General features: G+C 40.6%; 1 protein-coding gene across 6 annotated transcripts in view; it reads left to right on the top strand.

Annotated features, from left to right (window-relative positions):
• NLGN1 (neuroligin 1) overlaps positions 1–22,776 on the top strand; it is a 364,563-nt gene that overhangs the window by 75,094 nt on the left and 266,693 nt on the right. For all 6 annotated transcript variants that reach the window (XM_088523905.1, XM_088523906.1, XM_088523909.1 and 3 more), the window contains exon 2: positions 1,294–2,099. In XM_088523905.1, the coding sequence (XP_088380031.1) occupies positions 1,607–2,099 (493 nt within the window). In that variant the 5' untranslated portion in view covers positions 1,294–1,606. The remainder of the gene's footprint in view (positions 1–1,293; positions 2,100–22,776) is intronic.

Raw genomic sequence — 22,776 nt, 5'->3', positions numbered from 1 at the left:
GCTGCCAATGCTGTTTCAAAAGCAGGTGGTTTAACATGTTCCCCATACAAAGCAAAACACATTTCTTGTGCATTACACACTGCTTAACAGGGAGTGTAAGATTATGCTGCTGCATTGTGTATAGCACTGCATTTTAAATAATAGGATATTGTAAATGGTGTTGGAAATATATTTAACAGGAATATAGAAGACGTAATGATATGCGCTGAGCAATTTTCAGAAGTGCTGGAGCAGCCTTGGATGACAACCTTTGAGCTAAAGTAGTTGAAAATAGAATCTGGAATTTGAGATTATATAGTCTCTGATCCTAACTGATTATTTTTCTAGGATACTGCTCAGTAAGTATGTGGGTATATGAAAGATAAGGTTTTTACTGTCTTATGGGAGCATTTATTGTGTTACTGTAAATTAAGGATGGTATGTAAGGAATTGAGTGTATTCACAGGGCTTTCATTTTTTACTGCATTCGGTAGTTCATAAGGAATGCAGGATTGGTCTGAAGTAGGAGATGTGATGTATAACTCCATCCCTCGCCTGCCAGTTCCTATGCTTTTTCAACTCAATTTAGAAAAAAAAGCATTGAAGTCCCATCATACTTTTATGCAAATTGTGAGTTTGCCATTCACTTCCATGGGAGCAAAATCTGGTCCTCTGCTGTTTCGGTCTGCTGAAACTCTGGTGATTTTCATGAGCTATCAGAAATTTTTGGGTTAAGAAGCCTATAAAAAGTGCAGTAATTCCTGTTATCCTTATAAAGATAGTCCAGTTTTTCAATTTTCAAATCAGTTCTACTTGAAAATGGGCAAATATTTGTTTGCAGCTTAATGTGGTATTAGTGAAATAGATTGCGTGTGAGCATTCAGAATGTATCTTAATTTCACTGTCTTGTGCTTTAAGAAATAATTGCTTTCTTTTTGATAAAGCAACTTCTACCATTCTGCCAGCAAGGTCAAAAATGATTATGGGCTGATGAAGTCAAGTAAAATGTAAAAAAAAAAAAAAAAAAAAAAAAAAAAGTGACCTGAGAGAGTTTTTTTTATTCTGAAAAAGGTGAACTTTCTGTGGAAAAAAAAGCCTTTTTCTTCTGAAATTCTTTGTAAATTGAATGACGATATGACAGATAATCCTGTAATCAGAGCTTCACCCACCATCCCATGGAAGCATAAACTAGTACAGTTTTACTTACCTGATTCTAGCAACTATTAATGTACGTACATAACTTGTAAAACACCTAGTTATCGCTCTGCTCATAGTAGCTCTTTCATACTAATGATTTATTTTCATTTTCTCCAGGATATAGACCTGCGGCTAACTGGATTTGATTTATAAGAGGGGATTCTGCAGTAAATGGCCGCTCTCTTCATATTGCTGCTATGGAAAACAGAATTGTCAATAGGATGTAGTCTGATAAATAGTGCTGAGTGAAGATGCAGCTTCAATAAGTGTGAAATCAATGGAAGATACTTACCGCATGAAAAGCCTTTTGAGATTTCTCTGACAGGTTCCCATCCAGGAAACTTGCTGTGTTTCCTTTGGCCGCCCTGTTTTGACGCCAGTGGATACAAATCAGATTGCTTCACTGTCGTTACACAACTAATGTGGGACCATGGCCTTCCCAAGCTCCATGTGGCTGAACTGCGTGTGGAGAGCGCTGACAGTCCGCCTGTTGCACGTGGGATTGAACGCCAGTTTTGCTCTTTGTACACTCGGATTTTTGCTTCACGCTGCGGCTGTGTCCTCCCAAAAATTGGATGATACCAACCCAGTGGTGACCACCAACTTTGGCAAGATAAGAGGGATTAAGAAGGAACTTAATAATGAAATTTTGGGGCCTGTTATTCAGTTTCTCGGGGTTCCCTATGCCGCCCCTCCAACTGGGGAGCGCCGCTTCCAGCCTCCTGAGCCTCCGTCTCCCTGGGCACATATCAAAAATACCACTCAGTTTGCTCCAGTGTGTCCCCAGAACATCATAGAAGGCAGGTTGCCTGAAGTCATGCTTCCCGTGTGGTTTACTAATAACTTGGATGTAGTTTCCACCTATGTGCAAGACCAGAATGAAGACTGCCTCTACTTAAATATCTATGTCCCAACCGAGGATGGTGAGTTAATACAAGGCAAAACAGGGAGATCTTTTTATTTTCCTGTTCTAAGTTCTAACAATATTAATTCATGTTTACTGGTAGCGTGCATGGCTTTCTTGTTGGCATGCCAGCATTTTATGTGTATGCATGCTGCTTTTCTGTGTGTGCATCTGTCCTTTATTTTGTTTTTCTGTCTATACTCATTGTTTTTCTCCCACAGCACGTGTATTTTAGGTCAAAGTTGGTATCTAATTCTCATTGCCACCCGCTGACTTCTGGGAAGATGCATCAACATCTTATCCATTGCATGTGCAGGCACAACAAGTTGAGAATCTTCCGCACCTAATAAAGCAGGCTATATTTAAGTTAGATAGTGGTGTTGCATGCTCCTACTGTCCGGGATGGAGCTCCATGTTATTTTCTAGTCTTCTATTCATTTTTCAGTCAAAAGAATATCCAAGGAATGTGCCAGAAAACCCGGCAAGAAAATTTGTAGAAAAGGAGGTATGTATAAAGTGCACCAAAAAAATAAAAAAAAAAAAAGGGGGAAAAGCTCAAAAACTTGCAAAGGAAGAATGAGTAACACAGCTGAAAGAGGCTGATATACTGATGTTGTGAAGTGAGCAGTTGGGGACTGTCTTGTCCTAACAAAGCCAGAAAGCGATTTAAAGAGAGGACCATGCAAAGCAGAGAAGGTAACGTTTGCAAAGCCTGGGCTTGGTTACACCTGATTGTGGCTCTAATGCTGAATCCATTGACAGCCCTTACGAGTCTTGGCCTCGCGGTTTGGCGGAGTCCCTGGTGTGTAGCACAGCATAGGGTGTCCACGGGTGGCACTTGTGCCACGGCTGATGGTGAAGCCAGTCCGTGTGAGGCAGCTGGCACCGTGAAGAACCGAGAAGTGACCTTGTCTTCTTACGTGATGCACACGTTTTCTTGGAACAGTGTTGACTTGCCTCCAATGTATATGTGAAACTCTTCTTTCTTTGTTGTTGTTTACACATTTAAAGAAAGTGAGGGCTGGTTTCCTTTGCCGTGTGATTACGGCTTTCTTTATAAAGCCTGAAGTCTCTTGATGCTGGTGCTGGGAAATGTAAACATGTTGTGACATGATACTTTGGGAATTTGGCTGCTTCGGAGGCTTTGGAAACTTGGCATCTAACATTTTAGTGTTTCGTAGACAGCACGGGAGAATTTGCAGATTTCTTTGTGAACATTTGCAGTTCCTGAAGCGAGTGATCTGCAATATAGAAGGTATATTTTGGTACTCATTTAAAGGCACTATTTGGCAATAGCTTGAAGTACTAATTTTATACAACATTACAAACACGCTTTACATCAGTTCCTTTTTTTACATAATACCTTCTTTAATTGCAGGACTACCTTTAAATCTAGAATACTTTCTAGGGTAAACAAAGAGCATTATGGAAATAACCTGTTGTCTGTAATGGATATTTTTAATATCAGTTGCCTACATGTCCCTGATATTCCGGAACAAATACATTTTAGGAAAGTGTCATAGCAGAAAATTGTTCAAAGTTGGACAAAATGTAATTCTGTAAACACAAATTAGGCTTCTAATACCATATTAAGGTATCTAGGTAAAAGTGGCCTTATTTTCCAAGGCTTTTGCTTATACAGCTCCTACTGATTGTTAATTTTAGCTAATGTTTAATTATTAAATCTTAATTGTATTTGCTCAACATATGCTTTTTTAGAAGTCTAAATCTACTTTCAGTAACTTAAATTAAGGAAATTTGTTTCTAAAGTGTTGGTGTTGAGTCAACTTCTTATGTTTCCTATTGGGGATTTTTTGCTTGATGCTGTAAAAATGACATTGTTTTCTGGTTGGATTCCCAAAATTGGAAACAAAGATAATCAGTGTGCTGTGAGCAACGTCACTTCTTCACACACATCATTCAAGTTAGAATAACTGCTGTCATTTATATGCATTCAATTAATGTGTGGTGCTGCAGCAGTTATTATGCAGTTCATCAAGCATGTGTAATCAGCTGAGCAACTTTCACTTCCTATCACCCAGACATTGATTCACAGAGTCATAAATAAAGATGCAGATCTCCATCATAGTGCTCAGAAGGAATCTTTTCCTATTAGAGAGTACAAAGAAGAAGAAATCGGGAAAACAGCCAAAAGAAAGGCAGGGAGAACCTGGGAGCTGAGGAGAGTCTTGCTTATTGTCTTGTGAGTCTAAAGGAGGATAAAGAAGGAGTTATTTGAAATTCAGTAGTTACCTTTCCAGCTGAATTTATGATCTCCTGCACAGTACAAGAAGCAGCAGCAGAAACCTGCCTACCTGTTCCCGCTGACGAGGGCAGACAGCTCCTGAAGGCCGCCTGCTTGGGCAGTTGCCAGAGCTGTAGTCAGCCTTCATCCCACAGCATCTCTCTCTCTACTCACCTGTGCTGCCCTCAGGTTCTAGCTGGGCTGTATGGCCTTCACACTGAGGAGGAGGAGGAGTCCCCTTGTAGACCCAGGTTGCAATAGGTAAGTGGCATCTTGGCAGCAACAGCAGCTTGGAAATAGCAATAGTGTTGTGCGAGGAAGAAGGGAGAAGAAGAAATAGCCACTGTTTCACTGGTTTTACATTGCACTCATTACAGTCAGTATTGAAAATTACTGGAAATATACAAAAATAGGCAGGTAGAACTTTGCACCATCTGTTTAATTAATAAAGAGTACATAAATGTATAATAAAGAGTACGTAAATGCAAAGTGTCTGAACCACCAACTCTTTTATAGTGTTTAATGCTTTCTTATTACTTGAAGTAAATCTTACTGGATAATTACATCAGTAACACCACTTAGTTGAGGGATATAAGAAAAAATAGGAATTAGGCAGATGAAGGTAGATATGGAAATGAAGACAATTTTATCTGCAAGTTATGTTAGACATTATAGCAGGAATTGTAACCATTACTGTGTGTTGGTGTGACTGTGATATGCACGCTGCAGAGGCTACAAAATGATAGGATGGCAACAGGGCGAAATAGGAACAAGGTAAAATCTGAGGTTACTAATTTAATTTTATGTATATGCATACACAGCTTAAACCCCTCTACTTTCTAGGGTTGGTTTTAGGAAATCTATAGAAAGGCGTCTCATTAAGCCTCCCATGTGGGCTGGCTTCTGCAGTTCTAGATTTCCACAGACCCCAGGTTACATGCTGGATAACACCATTTTACCAACTGATTTTTTTATGTCCTTGATCGTGCATTAATTTCCTGAGTACATATCAACATTTGCATCATTTCTAGGAAATGCCTAAGGCTTTTTGCACTCTATTTTGCGTTTCAGATCTCCACTTTACTTTTACAGACACAGCATGAACATTTTACTTCTGTTTCAGAATGACAGAGTAACTCATTATCTTCGAGGAGGAGTGTTCACCCTCCCTTAGCTGTGCCTGTGTTTTGTTTAATATTGTATATCCAGCTCTTTGCCTTGCAACAGAGATTGCAACATGAATAGAAACTTTAAAATCTAATGACAGTTGTATAAATAATGCTTGAAAATCATCACAAACGCGACCACTAAAAGAAACTCCAGATACTCTGTGTTCTGCTCTTTGGCGTCAAAGCACACTCCTCGTTATGAGCCTGTACAAAAGCCTTCGTGTTGCCCGAAGGTATCTGTATTCAAAGATATGGAAGTGTGATTTTTCATAGAGAATATAATATATACTGAATGTCATGGAACTGAGCAGATACAGTTTTGGATAGATTAGTATTTCTAGGAGAATTGGGGGTGGAATAAGGGAAGAAATCACTTGCTCCTAGCTTGTATATATCAAATGTTTGGGAATTACGGGTGGCTAAGAGACTGCCCAACAGAGATTTCTAAATGTGTGGATACTGTTTTTTAATCCAGTTGGTCTGGGCTGGTGCACTGAATAAATTTTAAATGTAGAGAATCATGATCCAGACAACCTCATTTGAGAGTGTAGACGGCTCTATTAATATTTATGTCTGCTAACGAGCTACTTGATTTTCAGAGAGCACAGCTCCGATCACCGTGCTTTCTGGGTTGTGGCAGTTCATGGGTGCACAGTAACCTATATACTCAAGTACAAATACATTCATGGGAATGAAATACAAGCTACGGTGATATAAACTCATTCAATTTTTGATGTCCATAGAGATACCTTGCACTATGATGCATGATTCACTGATAACTCCAAGGCTATTAAATTTGCAGCATGAAACATTTTTTAGACATGTAAGTAGAATTGGTAAGAGCCCAGTCAAGCCTTTTCCTGGAACAGGCTGCCCAGAGAGTCTCCTTCTCTGGAGATCTTCCAAACCCGCCTGGATGCCACCCTGTGCCACGTGCTCTAGGTGTCCCTCCTGGAGCAGGGGGGTGGGTCTAGATGATCTCTAGGGGTCCCTTCCAACCTCAACCATTCTGTGACCCTGTAATTTTTCTTCCAGTGCAGTTTAATGACTTCAGAAATGTCTAATTTATCACATTTTGGGAAAAGAGGAATTTTACCCAGGGAAGAACTGACCTACAGGTTCCTTGATTAGCTCCCATCACTATGTACTCTTCCTTAAATAAAGATTGGCACTTAGATAAAGTTACATACAATGATTTCTCTGTGTTCTTCAGAATTCTTCATATATCAGTGAGAGAACCCTTGGACTGTCTTGGACTAAATTTTGGGAAAGGTAGAAGAGCTCCTTCCACTGGTTTAAACATTAACCAGCTTCAGCGGGATCTGGAGACCTGTCGCCCTCTTAACCTCATCTGTTTTGGTCTTTAAAGGTCAGAGTGAGGGAACAGGACAGAGCAAAATAAATATATTGGGATCCCAGTCTGATGGCTGGTCATATGTACCTTCTTCTTATCCCATTCTTATTTACTTCTCACCTGGAAAAAGGCAATGCCTATGTATCCTTCTCTACACATTCGAACTTAAACTAGCCTCTCTGAATATCTTTCAAACTTACATTTTGCCCTTTTGTGATATAACGTTGAAACAAGTTTTCTTTATTTTTTTTAAAGGACTCTTTCCTTAGAAATGCTAGTGCTTTTGTTTCGTGTAATCTAAAAATCCCTTCCCAAAGCAGGAAAGAATAACAGAGATTGTTTTTTTTTCTTGCTTTTGTACAATATAGGCCATTCCTATAGATGTGATTAAACTAACGTATTTCTGAACACCTTTTTAAAACTCTAAAGTCACCTAGAAAATACGAGCTTAGATCTGCTAAAATTTGTATTTCCCTTGGCAAAATTTGTCAGCTGATTATCGGATTCTAAATATCTAATGTAGAAAATATACCAAAATAATTGGCCTGTAGCTGTCATGTTGTTAAAAAATGATCCCAAACTCTAGTGACGCTCGCTAAGAAACCAAGATTGTTCCATTTTCCTACTGCAAGTACTGTTTGTTCCTGGTTTTCTTTGCTCACATACCACAGCAGCATTTCCTATTATACTAGTAATACATGGAAGAAGATAATGAAGCAAACATCGTCTTGTACAGACCTTTTCATCCCTTCACAATCTAAAGCAGTTAGTGTCAGTTAGCAGCATTTTTCAAAGATATGCAGGAGGTTTATGTCATATTTGAAATAACATAAAATGCTTAAACTCTGATGCGTTTTCTACGGTCCTCTTTCTGTGTGAGCCAGTGCTTGACAATAGAAAATTTTGCAGACTGCATTTTAAGGCTCCAGTCATCTGTAATGCCATCAACACTGGTTAAAGTCCTTGCTAAATGTCTGGCTCTTTTTTGCTCAGGTTGTGAGCTCTTGCTGACCGTGCAGTCACTGGGCTGTCATTGCTTTGTTCATGTACCTTGACAGAGCTTGTAACTCTAGCAGCTCTTAAATTCTGGTCCAATTCCATTCATTGTCCTTTATTTTACTGCTTACTTTTCATTTTCTACATCCTCCCACACATAGTCTCTAAAATAGTACTGCTACCCAGATAACACTAAGTCAAAGAAAGCTGTTTTGTGCTTCTTCCCCTTTCCTTTCTTGATTTGGACTAGTTGCACAGCAGAAACAATCGTGATTTTTTTTTAATCTGCTCTTTCCTAATTTATCACTTAAAGACAGAAGTGTTGGATGAAGTATTGGAAAAAATGGCTATGTAGGAAAAATGTACTTTTTTTTTTTTTCCAGGAGGAACATTTGAGTAACTAACATGACTTTGGGATAACTGGGATTTTCTGCTTTACTTTTTTTGACAATCTTTTTCCTTCATTGTAGCGTTGTTCTTTTGTTTTTCTTTGCGTTCGTGCTCTTCATTCCATTGTGTCCTTGTAATACAGGGATACAAATACTCTTAGTATTCTTTGCATATTTTCGAATCTTGAAACACGATGCCTACATGTGTCGAGCCATTCTTAAAGATCATCTCAATTACAGTGTTAATAATCCGCTTATAAGTGGAATATTGCTCCAGTATCATTTTACTATTTTTTTTTCTCAAATTCTTTTCACATATAATTCTTTTCCTTGCTTTATGTTGTCAAACTTACATGCCTTACTCCTCCTTTCACTGATTTATTTTCACTGTACTTTGATATGTGTAGTATTATTAATTACACTCTGCATTTAGAACCCCATGGTTTTAATGAGCTTTACAGAAATGAGATTTGTTTTCGGAATGTCAATTCACATCCCTCTGGTTTAATAGTAATATCTGCTTTTTTTTTCATGCTTGTAATAATGAAGAGAAATGGGATAAAACCGACTTTCAGGCATGTTTTTGCAGAAGGTATTGCAGGGAGCAGCGTGGTCTCTGGCCAAAGTCAGAGCCACCCTAGGGCTGCTTTAGGTGAATCCAGAGGCTCCCGTTGATCACTGGCTGATTGCAAGAACATGGGAGCTGCATCGTGGTAGGTGCTCGAACCTGATTTCCCTTCCATGGGTTTTTCAGCTGCCGAGAACTCAGCAGCAGAAACTTTTTCCCAAGTATTCTGCAGTCTAGAGCTGGTCTCTTTATGCTGCAGTGGAACTGGTGCACAGTTTTTACTGCTTTTGTAAGTGCTACTCACATTTTGTTTCTCTCAATGATAATTCAACATCCGGCCTCTTGTGAGATGCTGAGTTATTGCAGGATTATTAGGTTAGGGCTATATTAGCTTCAGTGGTTTTGGATCAGGCCCCACGGGGCAAAGTATTGAGGCCTCTCAATATGATTTAGTATTTGTTTAAACAACTTATTTAGCCTTATATTATTTTATAATGTGTGGAAAAATCATTCTATCGTACAGTGAATCTAGTAAGCTGAAATCCATAGGAGAGAGATCGCCATTTAATATTTGTATTTGTTTTCTGGCAAGCTTCCATTTATTAAAATTCACCCTTTTTGTAAAGGCCTTCTTTAATTATTAAGTGAAAATCAGGTATTTATGTAATTACCATAATTATATCTACACATCTAGTGTACTTGCAATTATTTCATTAAAATTGTAATTATTATACCATTATAGGGGATAATGACGTCCTTTTAGCATGTTGTAGAAGCCCTAATTAAACTGTGGCATAAATGAACTGGAAGTGATTTTGAAGTCTGGAATATTGTTTTATCAGATGTATCAGAAGTGATTCATCCACATTATGAACTGGCAGCCTAACCCCTCCAAAGTTATTTTGAGAAAAGATTTCACAGAGCTCACAGAAGAGGATTTGTCTGTATTGCCTGTCATTACTTTCTGTTCTCTATATTCTTACACCTAAAAACTGTCTGTAGATTTTTTTTTTTTAATGGAAAGGTGTGTTATGTAAGAAGAAGACTGCATGGCTTGCTGAATCTTTCGAGGAGGCTCAGCCCAGAGCAAAATAGGATCTAGATGAAAGAGCATTCTGTTCTCAACCGCCCTCTACTTCTGCAGAGAGGGAAAAACCAACAGTTGGTCCAGGACTGTGGAGCTCTTCATTAGTTGCTGACTTTTTAAGCAGGGCCCAATTAGTGAAATCCCAGGAGCTGGAAAGAGAGAAAGCTCCTCTTGCAGCAGCGGTCCGTATGATGCTCCAAGCCCAGGCAGGGCATTAAGTAGGCCAGATGCAGAGCTGCGCTACCCCAGAGCAGGTGGGAGGTGGCAGGCAAGCATTACATGTATCAGAATTTAGCAAAACTTGAGGATTTGGGGGTTTTCCTCCTCTGTCGTGTCAATATCCCATAGGATAGTGATGATTGTTCCTATTTCTCTTGACTTAATTTTACAGGTCATTGGAAATGAGCTGAAAGCATACATATATTTTTCAGCTTATTTTATCCTTCTATTATTTTAAAGGTAATGCAGCCTGTTCCTAAGCAATGGGCATATTCCAGTGCAGTGCTTATCAACCATGCAGCAATCCTACCATGAGACCTGCCTTGGTTTTCCTTCTAATGACAGTACATCTGACTGTGGCTCTGGACAGAGCTACTTAGGAACGAGCTGGAGGGGCCTCATACCTTGTTGTTTACCTCCCAGCTGGAGCTTCTCCTCCAATCCTTGCTCCCAGTTTTGATCATGAAATAATTTGTGCAAATTCTTCTTGTTTACTTCCAACGAGTTAGACAAACCTATTCACTGAAGTCACATCAGCTGACTTAGTGCAAAACTCATGAAGAGGAGCTTGCAGGATCGGCGCTACTGCAGAATTTTGAGGTTATTCCTGTCCCGTAAAAGTCATAGTAACAGAACCCCAAGAGGTGGGACGTGTTGGAGGCAGCCGTGCTGCCTTGTGTGGAGCAGAGCTGCGGAAGGGCTGCGTACCTGGAGTCCTGTCGGGGTTTGCGTGCATCCACAATTAATGTGGTTTCATTTAAAAATTAATATTATTTCACGTGGATGTGAATTTATTTTAAAGTGCTAAGAAGAGATTTATTTCTTTAAATCTGAATTTAGTTGCTAAAGGCCAAGTCTAAGATCCTTATATGAGCCTAGCAGATACTATGGGAGATTTTACACATTCACCTACTCTGAGACTGCTTGTATTAATGATGGTGCCCCATGATCTATATACAGTGCTTTCGATCTGTGAAGTATTACGGTATATAACTTTATATTACTGCTGTGGAGGCAGGTTTATTTCAGGAAATTTCACAAGAAATCATCAGGTTGTAAAACCTGGATTTCAAAATCTTAGTCCTTTCCCTGCTTCTCCATGCTAAGCTCGCATGAAACAGCCCTTGATATGAATCAATCAACCACTGTGCCACGTGGAACAGCAAGGAGAATTAAGGTTGTGTTCTACACTTCTCAGTCATTAACTAAGTCATTCGTTAATGGCAAATGGATTACTTATGCTATAAACAGCAACTTTTGAAACAAAAAATAATTGCTATACTTAGGTGCTGAAGCACCTGCTGTCTCTTTTATATGAAGTCTCTGCAGATTGAATCTCATATAAAGTAAGAAAAAAAAGGTGCCTCAATCATCTCTTCCTTGAAGTGCCTGAAGCTCTTGGTTTACGAGCAATTCTTGCAATGTTGCAAATGTTTCCAGTTGCAAATCTTTAAGTATTGCGGGTATCAGCTGGCCAAAAGAACATTATTATACCAGCTCGTGGGGAAGCGTGTGCTTGAGTTTGATAGCGATGCAGGTGACTGCTGGAGAGGCTGTGGTAAAACCCCATCCTGAATCCGGGTCTGAGAGCAGCAATTCCGCCCTTCTCCTCCTGCGCGTACGATAGTGCGTGTCCGTCACACGCGGATCGGCACATCGCCCCGTGAACTGTGAAACAGTCATGTGTTTTTGACAGGCTGATTTTGTTTCTTTTCCTGACGTTGCTTTGAAAGACGGCTCCTGAGACGTGCCGAGGCATGAAAGGGGCATTCACTGGCGGCGGCGAGCGCGGGGCCGAGCGGGGAGCTGAAGGAAGCGGCGCGGGGATTGGCGCGAGCCGAAGGCTCCCGACGCGCTGACGCAGGTGTGCGCGGCCCCGGCTCAGCCTGCAAGAGGCATTTACATGACTTTTCCCTTTAGGCGAGAGAAAGGCAGCTCAGACATCCGCCCTGCAGTTTCAAGTGGCAAAAATCTCTTTTTTTCCCTCTCCAGAGCTTGCAAATATATTAGTTGTTGCTTTTCAGCCCAGAGCTTTGATTCTGCAAGATGATTTGGCTGAGCATCAGCACAGCGAGGAGCAGGCAAATGAAAGAGGAAGAAGCAGATGACTTACTAGAAATGCTTCATGTTCCTTGCGTGTTTGACAGCTGTCTCACTGTCACAGCTTTCTGGGCAGCACTTGGGCATTTACCATAGGATGTCTCAAAAAATGCATTTGACTTAAAGCAGAGCAAAAGCTGGCCCTTGATATTGCGTGATTTGAAAAATAAAGTTAGTAGTAGGTCAAATTCTGACCTGTTGTTTGAATTATGAATATTCTAAGTGCTGTCACTTCCTTAAAGAAATACAGTGGATTCTTTTGAATTTTAAGTCACTTTAGATTGAAATTCTGTGCGAGTGATTATCTGGCTCAGTGAATACTGTTGTTATTAGCAATTTGGAGTGTTAACTTCTTCTTTCCTGAAGTCTCTGTGACTGAATGCATGTGCCATTGCACTGGCACTCAGGAGCTAAGAAGGTTAAGAAGCCACTGAAACACATTCCGGAAATGTCATAGTTTTCAGGCTGATGAAGTGCTAGCTTGGACGAGAATAAGGAAACTATAATAATAATTACATGTTCTTTATGCTTGCAAATAGGACAGTTTGAATGAGAGCGGGTCATAGACAGGAGTTCCCTTTTAGTTCTTCCCCCATTAGTCTTGTCACATTTCCTCATTACTTCTCTAGCCCCAGAAATGTGCTATTTAAGTGGGGTTTGGTTGCAAAGAGGAGACAAAATACCCAGATCTCCCTTTGAAGTCATTCTGGACCTTGCTACCTTTTTCCCATTCCTTTGCACCTCTTGTATCCAATTCGCATCTGGCCCTCTCCCTTGTGTGACTCTTCTAAGTACAAATTTATTTCCTAAATCTGGAGATAAAGTACAGATCTGTTCCACTAATGAGATGCTACAGTGATTAGAGCCATTGAAGTATTTGGAGAGATCAATTCGATTAGATTATCAAATCATTACAAGCAGATTTTAAAGACAAAGCAAAGGAAAGTAGTCAAATCAAATATCCCTGTATACTTTGGTATAGTTTGTTTGCATGCGTGTTTTGCTGTGTAGGTTAAACCAGCAGCAGTGGCTAGGAGCCTTGGCCTCAAAATGAGCTAGCAGCATCTACACATAGTAAAGTTCTCTCTGTGATGCAGTTTATGGGATAAAATGCATTATTGCATGTGCTCTAGGTGAAAATGCATAGAAATCTTTCTTGTTTTGTTTTTTGAACAGTTGGTCTTATTATTAGTCTCTTGAGGGAACCAATTTGGAATCTCTGGGGTTAGGCAGGAATGCCTTCTGTTCCCCGCCATCCTTCATCATCTCTGCTATCTCATTCTCTATAAGTTATTTGGCCTGTGTAATCTTATTTTGACTACTTCTCTTGCATAAGCGCAGTGTTATGAACCAACACTAGCTAATTTGGATAAATGCGATTACTCCCCAGCTAGTTGTTTTCAGAGTTCCTGTAAACATGGTTGTCCAGTATATAGTAGCCCATTGTGTCCATCCTGTGCCTTGGAGTAGTGTTTTTTACACCCTGCAATGTAATTTTCTTTGTGTGTGCACATGTAGGTATATATATGCCCTGCTTTATACATTTATTTCAGCAAGTACTGCAGCCAATACTAACATACTGTTTTTGTGAGAGAATTGGCAGAATAATATACATCAAAGGCAACAATTAGCAAATTTTCATTTGACTTATGCAGTCTATTAGGTTGTTAAATTTTGCATAGAAAATCATTAGCATGTTTAATTTGGGAAGGAGGCTCTTGGAAGAGGAGTTGTGGACATAAATCAATCAATAAGGAGGCTGTCATAAAGTATTACTACAGCAGCTAGCGCTCTGGAGTATAATGAAGTATTTTCCTGTGTTATTAATAGCAGATGCAAAGAATTGAAAAAAAAAGTGGTATATGAGAGTTACAAAGCCAGCAGAAGTTTCATTGTTATACTATTAAAATCTAGAACAAGATTGTATTGAAAACTTTTCTTATTGAACACTTTTATAGAAGTGCAAGGTGAAGATTGCAGTAATTCTACTCTTTTTTTTTTTAATAAAGGTGAAGACCATCTGAATTTGGTCTGGAGTGTTGGTCTACAGTGTTCATGGAAGGTCCAGGTTAAGAAGGCCTTCTTCCTCTTTGCGAATCACACCAATATGGTGAAAAGTTGTTCACCAATATGGTGAAAGAATATTTTTTTCCTCCCATAAGTGATTTTGAGAAAATCATCCCTGTTGCATCTCATATGACATTGCAACTCTTATGAATTTTGCTTGCTACTTAAGAGTTAGCTGAAGTTGAAAAGATGGGAAGAAATGTACTTTACAGGGCTTTTTTTTTTTTTGTGATCTTTAATGGGATCCTGTGACCTAACATCCTGGAAGTTTAGAAACAGCCATCTGGTATTAAATAAATCCAAGAAAGTTTGGATTTTGATCAATAAAAGTCAAAGAGGAAAGGTCAGAAATCAACACTAAAATAGAAAAAGTATTAGCTAAAGATTTTGTCAAGTAGCACCTAATCAGGGCTTTTGTGTGCCAATATCTATTCTGAAGCTAGTCATTATGTCTGTGCTAAAGAAGAACTAATTTTGAAGACTTTACTGCATTAAAATCAAGTAATTTACTGCCCTTGGCAATTATTTTTTGCTGTGGTTTTACGATGCTTTGTCTGTTCAAACGTTCAGTGCTAGACATGTTTGCTTCTGGTTTTGTCCCTGTGCTTTTCATCTTCAAATTTATTTCAGTGCAGTTCCTCTTCTTTGGTACCAACCAAGGCACTTGACTGCCTTCATCAACAATGATATTTAGCTGCCAAGCTGACATAATCATCAGGATTATGTTATTGGTAACTTTGAAAGCACAAAAATCAGTAAAAGTCCTTTTTGTTGTGCCCCAGCAGAAAGCACTTGTACCTATTTTCACTCAGGATAAATTCCTGGCTACATCAAAGTCAAATGATGGTTAATGAGATCAAACCCAAAACTCCAGACCTAAAACAGAAAGAAATTTGTAGGTAGACACATTTAGAGGTTAGAGTTAGAAGGTTATTGTAGAAGATTTTGAAAATTGTGCCTGAGATGGCACTTTTTTTCCCCCATTTTTATTTTCCCTTAACTGATTGCATAGATGTTTTGTATCACAGCCACCCTTATCACAGCAAACCTCTCTTACCTTTTGCTGTATATTTTCTTTCCTGATCTCATAGTCATTATTCTCTCTGATTTGTGCTTATTTTATGTCTCCACTTTCTTCTCCTGCATGCTTTTCTTTTTAGAAACATTTACCACCTCTTTAAGGCTGAAAAATCATGAGCTATTCATTTGTCACATTCTCCTTAAAAATCCCCCTTTATGTTGAAGATGGAGAATCTAGGACAAAGGAGTGGACTCCTGCAAGCGGAGAAAGGCTGCATGCTGCGCACAGATGAAATTAAAGCATTCCCTTCTTTTTATCACATGCTTATATTTTGAGCCAGGCTGTTTATAATGCTCCTGGGCTGCTTTTATGGTTCACATAGCTGAAGCAGTGCTTCTTGTCTTTAATTCCTGCACAACTTAATCCTGATCTTTCCTATGTGCAAGTATTTGTCAGTCAGCTACCCTCTATAGGGTGAGAATCAAAACTTCTCTTAGCCCATGAAATATTTTCTGCTTCTCCCTTGACTTGCTGCTTTACAGCTTACAACTACAGGAAAAGAAAGGATGGCTGCAGCTTTTATTAATTATTTACGTGCTGTTATCAAACATTCCTAGAGCGCTGTAAATCTACAGGCTTTAGTACAAACTTGGAGAAAACATGTTCCCAGCTCTGGAGAATTTATAGTGAAGAAAAGACAACAGAGGTGAAGATGTAGAGCCCATGGATGTTGTAAAGCAGTGCAGAATACAGGAGTTTGGGCAAAAAGGCCTTGCTGGAATTCCGGGCGGGAAGGAGCAGGAGAGCCGGAGGGCTCGGGTGCGTGCGCAGAGTGCAGGAAGAGGGAAAGAGGCAGCTGTAAAAGCCAGTAACAAATTACGCATGGGGATTACAAGGAAGGCAAAAGGATTGACCTGATTTGTGTGTTTACCACTCAGCGTCTTAGCGGTGCTCTTTCAGCGACCAAGTGCAATCATTTAACTCACTGGGTGGCAGAAGCAAGTGTGTGTTTCACATGGGGACCTACGTGAGCAGCCAGGTCCCTTTCTGCCGTGGCGAACTCGCCCGGGAGCTGGCTAGGAGTTTCCTAAGGCCGTATGAAATGAGAGAAAAGGGCCCGATCGGAGGGGTTAGTAACACATTCGACCCATAGCGCTTGGTCCATTGATGGTCATCCAGCCTTCCCAGGAGCAGTAGAGTGGTGGCATGTTGCAAAATGCTGCATCAGATCCATGCTGAAGCTGTTCATATTTTCAGCATTATTATTTACCCTTTATTAATAAGATTTGAAAGGATGAGCACAAGGAGTAAAACTGTATGTAAACAACACAGAGTAACCAGAGGTGAGCAGGCTATGCTTTGCTTACAGGCATCCACAAGCGTTGACATTGTTCCCTAGCATTGTGTGTGGTGCTGTAGAGATACTGAATTCAAGGACTAGCAATTAGTAGAGTACATGAGGAAATAATTGTCAGTAGCAAAGAGGAAAAAATACAGTACAAATCCCTGACTAGCAGAAACGCTGCCTGGGTGAGACACCATCTCACCTGGTTCTGCTTAGAGCAGAGACTGCTCCAGCCACCTGCTCAGGCATCACCCACCCAACCCTGTTTGATGCACTAAGGAGCTGCACCTGTGTGTTCAGAGACTCCCTCTGCACTTATTTAAGGCCCTCACGTAAGGGTGCACTTGATTTTAAGCAGGCGAGAAGTTACTTAACCTGGGGATTGCTCCTGTGTACTGTAGGGCAGCCCTTCATTGAAAGATGTGTCTGATGGCTGTGTTGTCACTGAGCAGTATGAGAGCTGGATTTGTCCCGTTTGCTGAAGCTGGATGGATGATTCCTGAGGACTCTAAAGCCTCTTGATGATGCTTTGATAAAGTGGCTGTGAAATGTTGGTAAGTCTAGTTACAATGTTATTGTAACATAGTCATAATTACATAGGCTTTGGGCATTCTGTGCAAGCTGTGTATTTGTGTATTTCTTTACTTTCACCCTGAGCAGTTAGAGATAGAAAGACAATGCTGATAGTGCTGTTGTCCTGCTCTACCTGGAGTTGCATCTCTTTGCTTATTTATTTTAATTTTTTTCCACTAACTTTAAGAGGGGATATTCTAAAATATGTGAGTGGAGTGTATGACTGTATGTGTCTAGTCTGTGGACAGAAAAATCAGCTAGAAGTGATATGAGTGAATAAATGCATAATCACCAACCTTGCATTTGCCTGTTTTAACAAAACACGGTTAAAGAACAGAGCATTTGACTGTAATGTGGGTTGCAGGGACTTCCTCGCTAGAGAAGAGATGCTCTTGAGCCTCTGTCATCTGCCGCAACTTGCAGGATTGCTAATTGTTTTTATGAAAGCACGAAGGCCGATTACATTTTTAATGTGTAACCTGTACAACTTAATATTCACATGTGTCTAGAAAGGTGTTCATGGTTCCCTGCAGGAAAAAAACAAAACAATCTTGTCAAAATTGTGTTTCCGTGTGAGGTGTAGTGTTAAACACGCCCAAGGTGCTGAGCACGCTGCGTGGTACCTCTCGTGCTCTCGGCTCGGGTGATGGCAGAGATGCAGCGTGTGCCTGCGCTGCTGCCCGTGTGACAAGGGCTTGTTCTCTGCGAGCAGCTTTTGGTGTGAGACGTCACAGACTGAGCGAGGTGGCCCTGCACGGCGGCTGCTTGTGCAGGTGTCAGTGCTGAGCGGCTCTAACGGGAGAGCCCGTGGCCCTGGTGACTGACCTTGAACGTGGAGCGGGTCTCGGCAGCGTGTCTGGGTTTCACCTTGAGCGGTGGAGAAATTCAGATTCGGATGCAAACTGCCTGCTTTGGGCCAATACCTCCTTCAAAGAGGAGAGAAAAATGACTTTTATGCCTTTCTTGGAGTCATTGTGTCATTTGTTCTGGCAGCAGATGTGACAAAATCATTGCACTTACTTTTAAGTTTTCCGCGTTATCTTCATGACCCCCGATTTTTAAAAGGAGGCTTAGGCTGTGCTCTGCACAGTGACAACTGTATTAATTCTCGTATTGCCATGAGCATGACTCTTCAATATCCATATTCATTTTATAGCCCATGGTAGGCAGTGATGAACTGCCTTATTGTTTTGCTACTTTTAGTGAATCCGAGTAATTCCTCATGGTAATAAAATAGAGACCTGAATTAGCAAAAGTCTGATCCCTAATTGACCTTATCGTGCTGCCAGTCTGATGTAATCCAGATTCTGATGTGATCTTGCCCTCGTTTCTTGTGAATAGTGAAAGAACTCTCATTGATTAAAAACTCCGCTTTCTAAATAGCGATGGAACTTAGGAGGGATAGATATTAAGAGCTGAATGGCTATCAGGCATTTTTCCCCTTGGGGAATATTTTGTTGTGTTTTTTACAATTAAAATTATTTGTGCTTGTTGACTAGAGCTTTTTCTGGTTTGTCTGTGCATCTGTGGATGTGTCTGTGTCCCTGTGCACGTACTGGCGAAGTTCTGCTCCGAGTGCTGGAGAGATGCTGGAGCACTCAGGTACCTGGCACTTACCATTTCCCAGGGACAGATGCTGATTTTTCTTTCTCTTTTACCTTTTTCAAGCAGTAAGAAAGAGCTACATTATATATATATATATATATATATATGTGTGTATATATATATTTGTGTGTATATATATATGTATATATTAACAAAATGATGCTTGGATTAAATAACAGGACAGATTGGTACTAACCTACTGATTGCTTTATGCCGAGGAGTTACCTAGCTGAAGTCATTGGTAAAGTGGTAGTAAGGAATATGTCTGTATACTAAAGAAATAAAATTAGTTGAAATTAAATTTTAGATTTTGTGACAGAAGGAAATATAAAATTAAAGCTTGGAGTATATTTTGGGGGTTTTAAATACTGTTAACTTTTACAGTACTAGAACTCTCTAGACTTCTGTATCTCAAATACTCTGTCATGGTCTAACAAAGGATTGTTTGAGCCTAAAATTGACTTGCATCCAGCTGAAATCTAAGGGAACCGATTTCCTCCTTTTCATTACCCAGGCTGACAGAAATGCACAAAGTAAACAAGCGAGACAAAAATTAAATTGGCTTTGAAAAACCCTTGCTGCTGTACCAACTTAGAATTTTAGGAATAAAGATATCCAAAATTTTTGAGGGGGAGGAAAAAAAAGAGAAAAACCCAATCTAATCCAGTGCTAGTATTAAAAGAAAAAATTAATAATAGTGCAACATTGAGGATTACAATCAAGCATTCAGAAGTGCTTCTGACATGTTGTATCAGCCTTCTTGTCTAATACTATCTGTATGTTTTCATTATGATAATTTGAAATATTTTGGCTGAAAGTCTTCATACAAACATTAAAAAGTAATGATACTTCCAATTTTAATCTTAGCTTTCTTTTCGATTATTGTGGGCATGGGGGCATATTTGATTTAGCTAATCCTAGAGTTCTGCTATTTGGAAGTTCTGCAATTCCTCATTTTCCAGACTTCTTTAGACTTTTCCCAGGCATTGCTTTGCTCAGGCACTGGCTATAGCTTGAGAGCTGGTTTGAGGATGTTGGGTGCAAATGGGGGACTTGGGGCTTGTCCTGAAGAGGTCACTCTGTTCCTGATGGGCACCACAGGCTTGGGAGGTGCCTGGTGGCCGATCCACCCTTACTCTTGGCTGTTACCTGAGCCATGGGACCCTTGGTGATAATGGACCAGGTGTAGTGTTGGTGCCCATGGGTACTGTTTGCGTTGTCATCAAGATACATGCGGCCTTAAATTTGAACCATTTAAAAATCACCAGGGCTGATTTCAACTTCAGGACTGATTTTCTTGGAAAAGTTCAGTGAAAACCTCTTTTGTTTGTCCAAGTAAGATTGAGCCCTATATTATTTTGTCATGCAAAGAAATCCGTTGCCTGGGGACATGTGTTCCTCTATGCTCTGAAGCAGCTATTATAGGGTAGGAGGTGACCATGTAATTATGGACAGTGTCTTTGCATTTGCATAATAGGCCAAAGCAAATTAGCTTCACTTAATGTTGGTGTTTCCTAACCTCTGAGTCTTTGACTTAGCAGCCTTAATGATACTTCAGTAGAGTTTCTAGAGAGTAATCTGGATGAAGAGTTCCCATAGGTTCTGTAAATCTCAACCACGTGGAAAATCTAAGGGGAGAAGCTTTGGAGAAAGAGGAGGAAAATTAGTGTTCATACAGAAATGAAGAAATGCCTAGTTTGTGGTAGCTTTAGGAACTGTGGACTATCATGAAAAGAAGGTAAAATCTTCATCCCTTTGGAATCAAAGAGATTTAGTTAAGAGTTTGTGATTAGCACAGAAAGATCTGTCTGCAGTACAGGCAGAGGTCGATTTCTTAAAGAACCATCAAAGTGACATAATTCACAATTAAATTCTGTAGGTTTTCATAGTAATAATCCATAGGATGCTGCTGTGCTTCCCATGGCAGAAAATTCACTTCATAACTCTACTTGTTTGCATTATAAATAATCCAAAGCCGCAATTCAAACTTTCTGAAAAAATTTATCGCTTCCATATGGTAGCTGTTGCGTGTGCTCGCTTGAATTCTGTGGCAGCGCACTGGTGGAAATGTGCTTACGTTATTTTATGGATTGCATTAACACTGGATTAAGAAAGCAACAATAAGAATTATCTCCTTGATCTTCCCCAATTAAGCATTAGTCTAGTTTAGAGCTTTGCTGTAGCAGGCAATGCAGCAGTGCAAGCTCTAATTAGCATTGTAGCTAATGCATAAATTGGTGTTCATATGGAATAAACATGCCAAGGAGCATAATACCTGTATTATTTTAATGCTTATGAGGATTTTGTTGTGATATTAATTATAGTTTGGGACGCCTAAAGATTTATATAGATATCCTTCTTATTAATCGAATCAAAATACACTAATAAATTACCCCCCTCCCTAAGTTCTTAGATTGGGAAATCAGAACTGCTGCTCTCAGCCAGCCCACTATGAGATTTTGGAGGGGGGAAAAAAGAGCAGTTTCAATTTGCTTCCTTTTGCAAACCTTGAAAAGGGAATCCAAGACTTCAGAAATGATCACAAAACTTGGAAATAGCTGAACAGAAATTTTCATGTGGCCTTTGGCCCCAAGGGCTGGTGTGATCCTGAGTGCGGAAGGATTGGGATTTGGAAGCACCCACAGGGATGAGTGTGGAAGTCGTCGTCCATCACTGCTGCCAGGAGCCGCTGCGGCGCTTCCAGCCCAGAGGGGGATGGAACAAGAGGGAAAGGTGAATGTGCTCTTCCTCCAGGGCATTTTTAGATGGATCATCCCATCTTCCCGACTCGCTCCTACAGGGTGGGGAAACCCTCTGCTTCAGGGAGTCCTGAGGTATCATTGGGATGTTCCCATTGGAGCCCTTCAGCAGACAGATTTAATGAAGTGCATACTCCTCATAGCTCCTCATACCGTGACTTTTATGATGGCAGCATCCCCCTTTTGCTTGTAAAACCTCCTTCCCGTCCTCCTCGCGCTCCCTCTTCCCTTCCCCCAGCCAAAAGCACATCCTACACGAGCGAAAGCGGCAGCGCAACTGCCAGAACAGAACTGTACAAGAAGAAAGGAGGTTAAAAGCCCTTAAAACATATGGCATGCTTTGCTTTAATAGGAAGTAGGAGGCGATCTCCACGGGGATGCAGCAGGGGTTTTGAAGCATTTGTTTCCCAAATACCATTTTATGATTTTTTTTCTTTTTTTTTTTTTTTTTTTTAAGTTTGCAATGCAGACAGGCAGATAAGTGAAGGTAACTGGAATATGCGCTGTGGTGTAATATATGCCCTGGGTGAATGTGACAGTGATGAGTTAGAGGGAAGGGGAGGTGGTAACCAAAGCAAAGACAAGAAGTGCTGCGGGGAGCGTGCAGAAATTCAACGCGGCTGCCGGTGCGGGTGTTGCTGGAGAGCCCGCGACTGGTGTTTACCTCCCTGCCGAGGTAGAAATCTTTCTCGGCTAAAAGCCTTCACAAGAGCACCGAGGGTATCCCTGTGCAGCAGTGTATTACAGGACACATGTTTGAGAGGAAAGCTGTTGAAGCCACCTCTTAATTTTGTTGAATTATTACTGCTCTGAGCAAAAATATACATGGGGAAAACACCCGGCTGTTGAAGGTAGCGCTTTTGGAGCGAGCGCCTTTCCTCCAGCGCGGCGTTGGACATGTGGCTGTCCCCATACTGGAGTGCGAGTGATGCTGCTGGATGTAAGGATTAAAGGTTAGGATTGCTCATCTTGCAAGGTCTGCCTTGGAGGGCATCTTTGTTGTGGCTCTCTGTGGCTACAGCCCTTGCCTGCGTTGCTTGCCCCGGAGGTCCTGCTCTTCCCAAAACACGCGACTCCGGCGTTCTCCTCCAGGAATACACAGGAGGATGCATCCCATGCAGGTCACTTGAAGGGTGGCGACGTGATTCAGGCTGGTAAAGGTTCATGCTACAGAGACACGTGATAAGTGCCTGAATGTG

Source organism: Tinamus guttatus, unplaced genomic scaffold (assembly GCF_059628265.1).
Source record: "Tinamus guttatus ecotype Peru unplaced genomic scaffold, ASM5962826v1 Tinamus_guttatus_pri_ptg000198l, whole genome shotgun sequence".
NCBI classification, from domain to species: Eukaryota; Metazoa; Chordata; class Aves; order Tinamiformes; family Tinamidae; genus Tinamus; species Tinamus guttatus.
This window is presented reverse-complemented; position numbering and strand designations above follow the sequence as displayed.